This window comes from Falco biarmicus, chromosome 12, assembly GCF_023638135.1.
Source record: "Falco biarmicus isolate bFalBia1 chromosome 12, bFalBia1.pri, whole genome shotgun sequence".
Classification (NCBI taxonomy): Eukaryota; Metazoa; Chordata; class Aves; order Falconiformes; family Falconidae; genus Falco; species Falco biarmicus.
Genome location: NC_079299.1, coordinates 4579346 through 4591543, shown reverse-complemented (window position 1 = coordinate 4591543; position 12198 = coordinate 4579346). Strand labels below are relative to the sequence as shown.

At 40.7% G+C, this 12198-nt stretch overlaps 1 protein-coding gene across 1 annotated transcript in view; it reads left to right on the top strand.

The window, feature by feature from the left end:
- Positions 1-12198, top strand: part of ALK (ALK receptor tyrosine kinase) — a 281236-nt gene that overhangs the window by 221339 nt on the left and 47699 nt on the right. The window contains exon 9 of the mRNA XM_056357022.1: positions 4499-4668. Coding sequence (XP_056212997.1) covers positions 4499-4668 — 170 coding nt within the window. The remainder of the gene's footprint in view (positions 1-4498; positions 4669-12198) is intronic.

The window sequence follows — 12198 nt, the reverse complement described above, 5'->3', positions numbered from 1 at the left end:
CTAAATTGCTGAGCAGTCCTAATAGATGTCTTCGCTTGTACTGTTGTGTGCAACTATTTCTCATTTCTAGTTAAGAAAAATAGTATTGCCAATGTGATGAAATTCATGGCTCAAACATAGTTCATATTCATATACAAAACTTGCTGACACTTGGCAAAGGTATCCACAGCTATTGTCTAATTCTGTGTAAACTGTATTCCAACTTGCAGCTCCAGTTTCTCTTCAACGTTGAAGTGTTTTCCAGGCTTCTTTAATGCCTGACGCACATTTACTGGGTCAGTACATTCACATCTGGAAACAAATTCTACAGTTTTCTGTCCAGAGAAGACGACATAAGACAAGAGTTATGTTTTTCAGAAAAATAATATTTTTTTAAATTTTTCTGTATTTCAAGAATCTACACTTCCTGGTCAGGAAAATTTGGAGGAATTCCTTAGAGCAAGTGTTACAGGAGGAGGGCAACAGCTGGGGGCATGAGAACTAAGTAACGTGCTGTCTCACAAGATACAAGCCTGCGGTGCAGAGCTGGTGTGTGGGTAGTAAGATAGCCACCAGCGGGATCCCACTCCTGCAGTTCCTTGGCAGCAGGATGCCTGTAGGCTCTTCTCCATCTTTCTTAAAATACTGTACTCCAAGCCCTGTCTGAACTATGTTCATCTTTCCCCTTTTCTTTCGTTACTTGTGCTAAAGATGGACAACTAACCTTTTCCTGCCAAGTAGGACTGCAATGCTAATGGTCAGAGACATTGCCACTCAGAAAGGGAGGAAAAAGAAACAGCAACTCTCCTGACTGCCACTGAGGAATGTTTTATTTTTGCTGCTGTGAGTGTGTGCCATTGGTACTCAGTCAGACCTTTGAGTATTAGTTCATACCGGAATGTTTCTAGCCATTAAAGGAGACTCAGAGGTGTAAGCAGGCCTAAACTTCACCCAGAAGGTTCTCGGTATTTTGTTTCTTTTGTGCATAAGGAAGTAAAATGCAAGTCTCCATTCTCAGGTGGTCTTGAAATTATACAGCTTGTGGTAGCAAATCTACCCTCCTTGGGTTTTTTTACCTCTCTGCTGAACCTGCCAAGCCATGCTGATACTGATAAGGATTAGTTTTTTGTTCTTTCTTGGATGAATTGAGTCTCCTGTTTGTCAGTTCAGAAATTCTACAAACTCAGAGGCTAAGGGGATTGTCAGAAGGCATCTTTCCAGATGTTTGCAGCACAATGCATATGGCTATCTGACCCAAGTTCTGCCTCAATATGCTGCGTGTTTACCATGGGCGCTCTCTCTCTCTCTTTAATTTTCCCCAAATCAATTTAGAGCATTTCATTTACTGAGTCAGCGGGTTTGCATATGAACAGCTAATCACCACCTATGGTGGGTTCTAAAGCTGGAAAGCAATGTGCTGTTGAGCCAGTGTCTACCTGCAATGCTTAATTAATTTCTCAGTGATGTTTCTAGCTTCTGAATATTTTGCTGCTGGTTTAACACAGAGGGGAATGTTTAATACATAATGTTAGGGGTATGCCACCAACAGCCCAGATTCTGATTTTTCCAAATGTGCCACTGCACTACTTCCAGGATGCTTCGTGTGTGTAGTACCAGCTGCCATCATTGATGCCATATTCTGTAGAACGAATGCCAGCCCCATTTGGGGGGTCTTTGCTATGGTATCCAGCTCATCATCTGCTCTGGTTCACTTCAGCAGGTGTGAAAAGACCTGGACTGCCCTGCTGTGAAGCCTAGAAACCAGGGAAATCACAGCCAAAAATGCCCATTTGGACACGGTGCCAGTCGATTCACTCGGAGCCAGTTCATTAGAGTCTGCGTATTGCACTTTGCCAGCGAGCAGATCTCCCACATCTAATGCCAACTACTTCTTTCCTTCAAACAGCTGATGTGTGCAAAGGCATCCATCCCAATTCATCAATTGCTTCAGCTTTTGCTCTAGTGTTATATTAATAGCTATCAAAGGCTCGCTCTTTTCTTACTCCTGACCATGTAGATGTTGCCTCTTACTGCCTGGCAGGTCTCCAGAAGAGACAGAGGTCTGTAAGCTCCTGCATAGTAGGAGCTTCGGGGCTTTACCTCTCCCATTTTGAACTGTCAAAATGGCACAATGAACTTGCTTCAACTTACCTGTATTAGAAGTTTCACATGGTGCATTACAGTAGAGTTGACGTTAGGGTCTTAAAAGTGCTTCACATGTGGACTGCCAGTAAGAGGAGTTCTTTCCCTGCTATAGGTTGAGTGCTTTAAACATCCACTGGCATTGCAAGGTCATTAAAAAAAAAAAAAAAAAAAAAAAAAAAAAAAAGTTTAGTCCTGATCCATTTTCTCAAGGGAAATTACTTAGGTGGATCTGAAAGTTATTCCAATGTTATTTAAGAGAGAGCGCTTTTCACTGTAATTTCTTTCAATAGCCTGACTTAGTAGACACTTGAAAATATAAAATGCCCAAGTTCTTTCATCTCGATTGTCACCTGACATTAAGACCATGTATGCACTAAGAGTTAGGAGTAGCCATGCAGGTATCAAGTTTAAAGGCATCATCCTCCTACACCATAAACATTTGCCAGCCTGCCTCTTCTACCCGTGTTGGTTCTGGTGAACTTGTCGTATGAACTGGGCCCTCCTCTGCTGCCTCCCTGGCCATCACTTTGTGTGGTATCTGAAGCGGTTCCTGGCAGTCCTGCTCAGCTCTGCTTTTTCTCTCTGATGTCTGCAAGGTGAAAGTCCTCATGATTCATCCTGTGGTTTCCACTGTCTGACATTATGGAACTGGACGTGAGACGCCACAAGTCCCTTCCCAAACTTGAGGTGAAGGTGAGCTGGTAGTCAGACTTAAGCAGCAGCTCGTCCCCAGAAGTTCTGTGGTCTGGAAGGCCCCTGTGGTGGTTTGCTTGAACCACTCAAAACCTCACACATCAGTCTTGAATGTCTGGTCACAATAATGTAACCAAATGGATTCACAAACCCATACTTGCATATCGATTTGTACCTCTTACCGATGCTTGTGTCATATACACTAGCAGTACAACAGACCCAGGAGCAATTCCAGGCAAGCGCAGTGATTTTTGGACAGAGAGAGAGAAGAACCACATCTAGTTTTCTCAGCCTCTGTCATAGTTTTGCAGTGTAGTCAAAGTCACTGATTTCTTTGTAGCTTTGGAGACAGGCAGGTGAACTGCACTGTTTACCTAAATTCAGTACTGGTAATTAATATAAAGCTCATCTACAATTTTGTTTCACCCACTACAAAATTGTGAACAATATAAGCTAGGAATAATAGAAACATTTCTGTCCTTTCAACCCCTAAATCTGACTTCGCTGCCATGACAGACTTACACCATGAGATAGGTGTATCTCTACAATCTTGCAGTTGTGTTTTAGGCTGAGAAATGGATATGAATATTCTGTGCTATCAAAGCAAGAAAGTAAGTAATGTTATCAGGTGTTCCTGTGTAAAATATAAATTTAATTCCTAGCCTCCTAATTTAGTTGTTGGCTTTGAAATGTTAAAAAACAGAGGGCTTTTTTTTAACATGCGTGGATGCTAGATACTGTGCTGAACACTTTCTTGTGTCCAAAACATCCATCATTAATGCGGCTTTAATAAACCCATTGCTTCAGCATTCTCACCTCTACTGGTTATTGATGTGAGACTCAGCTCCTGCATGTGATAATGTCTATTTTACTTATGCTCTTTATCAACAAAGAGCTAGCTCTTCTTCTTCTTCCCAAGAAAATTAGAAGACTGTATTCATATAATAGAGATTCTGACACTAGCTTGATGTGGAAGGATTTGTTTTTATTTTCATATGACCAGGGAGAGAAAGTCATAAAATGAGAAAACTACATGAAATAAATTTACATATGGGAATAAATACATGGAAATGGACGCAATTACATTAAATGTGACAAAAATGTTAGAAACCCGGTTCTCTAAGGTATTTTAATTAATAAAAAACCTAATTATTGCTGAACTTTAATTGGAGTCTATAGAAACTTGGAAAGAGCTAAGGAAAACTGATTTTTTAAAAGAGTGTCTGGGGAATGAGGTTATGATTACTAGTGATGCCTGCTTATTGCAGCTATTCTCCTTGTGTTTTTGCTGCTGCTGGAATATAAAAAGTAAAAAAGTTGTTAGTCTTAACTTGAATCTCTTAGGTGGCTTCTGAGGGGAGTGTTATCTTTGTACTGCAGATAGTAGAGATATTAGCTTATCCCTTTTAAATTACAGGCACATATGTGAAAGCCAAAACAGATGTTTTGGACTCAACTTTACCAAAAAGAAAGGCCAGTAGTTCCACGATTAAATAGCATATACTAATTATTGCAGACTTCCATATCTGTGGAGTTTTCTGAAGGGATTATATGAGCATAAAAGAGGGAGAATCACCTTTTTGGTGATTAGAAAACAAAGAAATGAAAGAAGAGTTGGGAATGTTGTTAACTTTTGGATAATGTTTGTGATGTTTAATCTCATATGTTCTCTTTCTTCTAGCTACGAATGTCATGGCTCATCCATGGTGTCTTGCTGGGAAATATATCCCTGGTGCTGGTTGAGAACAAGACGGGAAAGGAGCAGACCCGGATGTTCTGGCATACAGATAGCAACAAAGGTTTGGGAATATGGCAGTGGATGATCTTACCTCTCCCAGATATACTGGATAGGTATGAGTCTCCTCGTCATTCTTCTTTATGGTGATCAGTCATTTCATCACTAGCTACCTAACAATGAAGATGGCCAGCATCGCTGCTGGAAGTTGTTCCCTCAGGGAGAGGAAATGCTTGGTCCCCGGGAGATATCTTCTGTTAGAGGCGGGGAATGAGAATAACTGAATAGTTAGAGCAAAGCACACAGGTTTGGAACTCCTGAGTGGTGGTCTTGGTTCACAGGCTGGGTCAATGGGTAGTCTACAGCAAGGTGCTTAAATTTCTGTCTCTATTTTCTTGACTGGAAATAATCATTCTCCTCACATACTATTTTATGTAGCATATTTGATCCTCTTATGTGGTTTGCTAAAATTGGATGTGAGCTTCATAGCTGATTTTTTTTTTCTGGGTATCAGATTCCCCGGAGTTCAATGTGTCTAGATCTGAGGATGAAAAAGATGGGAGAAGAACGTGCTGCAAAATCAGACAAGGATGCGTCTGAACACCTTTGTGTTAGCTGTAGCAGGAGGCTCAGCTTAATAAGGGGCTGTCTCAGTTATAACTATTCTGGCTTTAGGCATGAAAGGTTTATCTGGTAGCATATGCTTAATCTGGTACCATATGCTTATTTAGAGTGTTGTTTTAGCTGTTTCTTACAAGTTAGCTTTAAGGGAATGCTCTTGTTCATTGTTTACTTTTTGTGTGCGCGCTGGTTTATGCTGTCTGCAGAGAAGACACAGGCGTACTTCACCTCCTGCTGCCCTGGCCCTCAGGGTGTAAGATGCAGCTACGATCTGTGCCATGAGTACTGGTGCCCTTTGTCTTTTTGGAAATCTGTGCCCTACAAAAAATGGATTTCATTAAGGGATAGTTTGCCTCATAAGAAATTTGAACAAACATTATATGAATATGTCTTTTATCTTGCTGGCTCTTGGGGATGCACGTAGGCTGAAATACAACAAGGACACTGCCAACGCTTTGGTCCTGAATGTATAATTAATACGTGTGCATCAAAGATGTAAAAAATATCAGCATTAAGCTTATTGTGCAGTTGCTGCTGAAGCACCATTTGTAAAAATACCTGGTTGCTTCATTCCCTTCAGCTCTGTTTCCTTTGAAGAATGGTATATTTTGCCATTATTATTTGTGTGATTTATTTTTTTACATTGCCAGGGGAATGTTTTGTACCTGAATTATTCTGTATTCTTATACTACTGCTTTCCTTCAAATTGTCTCTGGTTGTGCAGTCGGGCAGAGAATACTTTGATCTTAGGAGCCAGGCTAGCGGTGGTTCATGTGGAATCACAGATTCAACTGGTAGTACGGTGCTGCCTATTCTGTGTAAGGTGCTGACACCCTTACTTCCCCATTGCTTGCAGAGAAAGGCAACAGGCTTCACTGAGGGAAGGGACTTTGTTGGAGGTTAAGACATGAGCAAGGAAAGCTTGGAAGTTTTAGTGTCTCTTGAAAAGTTTTTGTCATTTATTTACAGAAAGTGCGCTATTTTAATGATTTTTAAATTTTTTTTCCTAAGATTGATTTAGTTGAAACCAATCCTTCCTGGGAAGGAAGAAGTCTCCTATGAGACTTGGAAATGCTTCAGGCATCTTTCTCACCATCTCAAAACCTATATATACAAATTGGGAAGGAGTTCTATAGAAGTGTACATGGAAATGGTACTGGGGAGACTGCAGTATCTATACTTTGGAGATGATAAATGACGCTTTTATTGAAGTGTAAGAAGTATTTAATTGACGTGAACGCAGTGCTGGTGCTGCTGAAAGCTTGCTGTGCCTGTCTTTTTCTAATTGGTTCCTGTGTCAGTAGCTGTGAGGGTCTGTGATAGAAGCATGATACTGCAGATATTCCTACAGGAGGAGCTGAAACTTCAAATCACCTCCGAGAAGTAAAGCTCTTGAATAAAGCACACCAGTGTACCAGTTCCACACAGAATTAGAGCACATGCCATTGTGATTGGGAAGATGAATGGAAAGCATTATTAATAATCAGATAATATGCTCTAAAACTGCTCAAAAGCATGCTTGTTCAAAAGCTGCTTAGGCATAATTTCCATGTTTGGCTTATAGCACTTCAAAGAATCATTAGGAAGACTTCCAAGAAATTAGATCAGCTCTATCTTTAGAAACAGGCATTTCTTAAATGTTTGATATCCCTCAAGCTGTTGGGAGAAATTATATTTGGGCAGAAAATCACAGCTAGAACATTTCAGGTGAATTGGCAGGAACAGAAAGTAGGGAGGAGTATGACAAAGAAAGTAAATTGGACTGAGGGACGTTAGATCTCTAGCACTGCGTTAGCCTGGGCAGCCCTGGACACATGCTAAATTTCCTAGAGTACGATGAGGAGAGGATCGTCTTCTTTCCTTCCATTTGATCCTTAGGAAAGCATCCAGTTGCAATTTCACCCTGTGTGAGGTCTTACCTTTTCTGTGTGAACTTAGAGGATGAAGCCCTGGCTTTTACATCCTCCCAAAGTTAGCCATCCTTCCTTGTTCTGGAAAGTGTTGGCCAAACAGTCTGGAGAGTCAGCTCCTAAGGTATGTGGGTTAACAGAGCTGTAACCCAATTCCAAATGCTCACTATCTTCCGTGTGTGGAGGAGGAAGGGCAGAGAGCCTGCTGAAGGGTACGCCATCAAAGCAGCTACAATTAAAGGAGCCGATTGTAGGCCAGAGCTTCTTGAACTGTTGGAAGAACAGATTGCCTATCGGAGGCAAAAGACAAAGTCTCCGGAGGTGCTGTGTTTTAACTTGCCACTTAAATACACTCCATATGAACTAACAATCCTTGCGGTGCTTCGTTTGGCCCCCATGGAGCCACCTGCCCCTCCCTGAAGGACATGTTACCTGCAAATCTGACAATTTGCACAGATTAGCGAAACCTAGAGAATCGATCATTTTTACTTATCGGAATTTACTCATGAATGCAGTGCTAAAATAATTGGTTTGAGAGTAGTGTAGCAAACCACGTTATTGTAAAATTGTTATATTTGATGGAAAATTACTATTTGTGTTCCAATGATAAGTGATAAGCCTGTTGAGGATTGTTCTTTTTGAACTTCACGGAAATGCACATAGGAAACAGCCTTAAAAGCTCTGTTGTAGTTGGTAGCTTGGCCTCGCTTATTTTATGCATTGGTTTTTAGTTAGTAAGTAAATGTGAGTTTAAATTTATTAATGATCTAGTCATGGGAATGTGACAGCAAGAGCAAATAAAAGCCTGATGTAATTGGAGATTTGTGTAGCTAATAATTAGATCTTCTGTTAGTTTAACAGTATGGTTAAGGTATATCACATGGATAAAATACAAGCATATGTAACAAAGTGATTCTCTGGAGCTTGCTGTAGGCTGACGCTTATTATCACCAACCCACCTTTTTTGCTATGCAGTGGAAAAGGTGGAAAAGGATTAACTCTAATAGGTTGAAGCCTGGCTGAAAAAAATAATGCTTTAAGAAACAAACTTGAATTCTCTTGATTTCTGCTCCCTTGGTGAAGTTGAGGCCAGCCGTGTGGAACGGCTAAATGTTCTGTGGGTCCCTCTACCAGGTGGCTGGAGTTCCTGAAGTGGGCTCCACGTGAGCCAGCCCAGCCCAGCCGTGGTCTTTTAAGGCCTGTATTCTTTACTAAACCTGTCCTTTTCTTTAAAGATTTCACTGTAACTTCTGTAAGGGGAAGGTGGTAAAAATGGCAAGTGTTAATAGCAACCTGTCTAACCTCAGTACAATCTTCTGACAGAAGAATGTTGCATAGAAATAGAAAAGGAATTAAATGTATCTACTGGTTAGAAAGGTTTCCTTGGCTTCCTATCTTCTTAAGTTAAGTTTTTTAGCATTACAAAGTCTAAATTTGTAGCCAGTCTTAAGTAATACTGGCCGGATGGGGGAAGGAGGAGCGAAAGGAGAAGTTTGCTTGAGGTCTCTAAAAACTACATTTTCGGTCCTAAGTAGGGGCACTGCCTTGTCACTGACAGCAAGACAAGGCCCTGTGTCCTTTTAGCAGTGCAGCACATTCATAAAATAAAACCCAATTTTCACCCAGTTGTGCTCAGAGAGCTTCAAAATAGTTTTCTTGCTGATCACCATCTCCTGAACACAGAATGAGGGATTTTGTTATGTTGGAAGAGAAAAATGTGACTTGCCTGGAAGCCTAGGTATGGATGTCACCTTCCTGAGGAAGAAAGCAAAAAAGTCTACAGATCTAAGTTACCTCAGATGATATTCTGTTGCAACAAGTCAACGTTCACGTCCAGATGACTGTAATTTCTTTCTTTAAACTGGCTTCTTTACCTATGCCAGTCTTGCTGGCTTGCTAGATTTTTATGAACTACACTGGTGCTCATCAGTTTTTCGTCTACATATCAAAGTGGGATTCCCTTTGAGTCCTCGGGAGTGAGATCCTTTGGTCTGTCTGGCTCCTTCAGCAGCTCTGATCTCAGTGGCAGCCAGAGCAGCTGGGGACCCTCTCACTCATGGCTGCAGAAAAGAGAGTAGTAAAAAGTTGTCTCATACGACTCTGCCGTACCACTGTGGCTAAACACTCTTCCTGTCTAATAATTTCTTCTTGCATTGCTCTGTCTCTCCCTCATACCTCTTGCAGGTTTTCTTTCTAATAAGTTTCTGGGCATTAGGTTTCCCATCAAGGAAGAAAAAGAAAAGAAAAGTTCTCAGCAACATTTTATACCCAGAGGCCTGTTTTTCTCCTGTTATTCCTGACCTTTCTTCCCATTCTGCTGTGAAGAAACAGGGACTCTCCATACAAGCTAGACATATGTCTCCCTACACATTACCACATATATATTAATTGGTCAAATCTACGCTCAGATCTCTTTATTCTTTCTTCTTATATCCGTCCAACAAGCCTAGCCTGTGTTGCTCTGATGTGGTCCCACATTACTTTGATAAGAACAGAGTGAGACTTTAATGCCCATATCGCTGCTTTTCTGCAAAGTAGCATTAACTTTGTCTGCTGCTGTCCTCCTTCTGAAATAGTTATTCTGCTGGTGGCTGTTCTGTGCATCTGAAAAAGGGGGTTTTGGTGACTGTGTGTACAGAGTACCTGTGGCAGATTCTGTACGTGTATATATTCTGCATGGTTGCCTTTAATAACACCATTGAATCTCAGCCTTTATTACTAGCTATTAAGTAACTTCCTGCACGGCAATTCTGTCACTGTAACTGAGTTTGGTTAACATGCTTATATTTCTCTAAATAATCTCATTCCACCTAAGTATGTCTTTTATCCCAAATAGTAAGTATTCCTTTGTGAAGTGAGCTAACAATGCATCATTTGTAACAGAGACATTAATGGGAGCCTGAATGTAATAAGGGTTAGTGACCTGAAACTTCACTGTTCCGTAAGTGCCTCGTCTCAAGCAGGTTCAGCCGTAATTATTTTAGCTAGGTAGAGAGAGAAATCAGTTTCATCAGAGGCAAAACATTACAAGTTATGAAATGGGATCTGTACGTACAGGCATGCTGTGATCGTGTCACTGCATGGGGGTTTGAGTACAGAGGAGATTAACGTTCAATCTTGGTTAATAATCCCTATCTTTATGATAAAAAGAAAAAAAAAATGATTATGAGCCTTTCTAAAATAATGGCATGTAGACAGCTGCCTAAGTCTGGCTAATGGAAACCTGAAGTATCCGTATAAGCCAGAGACAATATTTAGGTGGCATTCAGAATTGTTACTGAAGGGAGGGAGCTGCAGAATTTGCCCAGAATCAACTTTCTGAGGTCTTCAGTTCAAGGAGAATGGGTTTTATTTCCCTCTGAACAGAAGAGGATATAAGATATTCAAAAGCTAACACTTCTGTGCAATGAAGACTTAAGATGTAAGCACAACAGTTTGTCCTCGTGGAGGCAATGCTAACATAACTATAGATGTATTTTTCATATTTGTAGCTAAGTATTTCCCTCTGTAAATAAACCCAGATATTTTTTTGGGGGGGAACCAGTCTTCTGTTAGGATCAAGAAAATGGTAAGTAACCAAAAAAACCCAACTGAACAGAAAAGCCAGGGTGATGTGATGAAGCTCAAATGCTGACCACACTGAAATAAACCCAAAGATCCTGAGGAATGGGGAAGATTGCAGCCCAGAGGTTTTGCCCTGTTTCTGTCAGATTTAACCGAGTTGAAATGTGCTTGGTCCTACCTTTCAAGGAACTGTTCCTCTGGATTCAGGTTTCACAGGTTTGGCCAAAGAAACAAACCAAAAGAAGCTTGTTTGTTATGTCTTTGGTGCCATTTCTTATCTGCCACTCTGAAATATTTGATCAGTAGTCACCCTTGAGTGGTTTTTGAATTTATGTAAAACTTATATCTTTCAGACAGCCCAGCTGATATTCCCCAACGGGGAGATTTGAATTAGGTTTTTTGGTTTTTGTCCACCTGGTACAGCATTTCCCATCTGCCTCAAACAGGGTTGTGTTTTGTTTGTTTGTTTGTTTGTTTTAAACAAAAAGCCTTTGTATGAGTTGCATTTACAGCTCAGCTGACACTCAACTCTGCGGGATGTAACTTGTGCTTCCCAATTGTCACACATCTAAGGAACTTTTTCTAGCTGTGCTCCTGGGGCCAAGTAGGGCAAAGCAGTCAAGTAGGACAGATAAGTAATTTCCGCCAGTTCTCAAGTAATGATTTTTCTAATATCCAAGCCGTTAAAGACTTCTGTAGCAGCCGTATTTTCATTTCTTTGAAGAAGCGTAGCTTACACACACAGACTTATCTGATGAGGATTTGGATTCCATGTGGGGAAGTTGCTGGGAGATTTTAAGCAACAAAGTCATGACAAACAAGCTTGCCAGCACTGATCTTCCTGCTCCTGTATAATTGCCTTCAGGAATACTCTTTCATGGCTATGTCTGTGTTTGCAGCGAATTTATCTACACGCTGCTGTGGACCAGTATCTGTGCTGGGTAGGTGCCAGTTGAAGTACTGTGTGCGCAGTCAGTATACCCCTCTTTGATCTGTGCAAAAATATCCATGACACGTTGTCACCTCCAGCATTACACTGAGTCACTGCAATAACAGACGCTTCTGGTGTTTCAGTATCAGCTTCCACCAAAGTCAGAGGAAGTTGTTTCATTGATTTCAGGGATCAAACAGAAAGAAATAAAAGGAGGGGGCAAGGGAACAAGATTGTCTGTGGGGGTTTTTTCGTTTCACTGATGTGTGACATTTCCATCTTCAGTTTTGATTAAATTTCCCTTAATTAGCCCGTTAAGCTAAACCCACCAAAGCTAATGATTGAAATGTTGGTTAACTGATGATCTTGTTTCATTGGAATTTGAAAGACATCACATTTCTAAATTAATAGTGGCATTAAACTGGAAAAGAGAAAAAGATGAACTATTTGTTGCAGAAATGCTGGTCTCAAGAGAAGGCTTGTACTGAAACTGCATTCATGTTAGAAGAAAAAAATTAGATTGATAGGCAACCAGAGCAGCACTGATGGTCCTAACAGTGTTTAACATTCACATGATTTTTGTATTTTGGAGCCATTTCTGTCATTTTTTTCATCCCTAC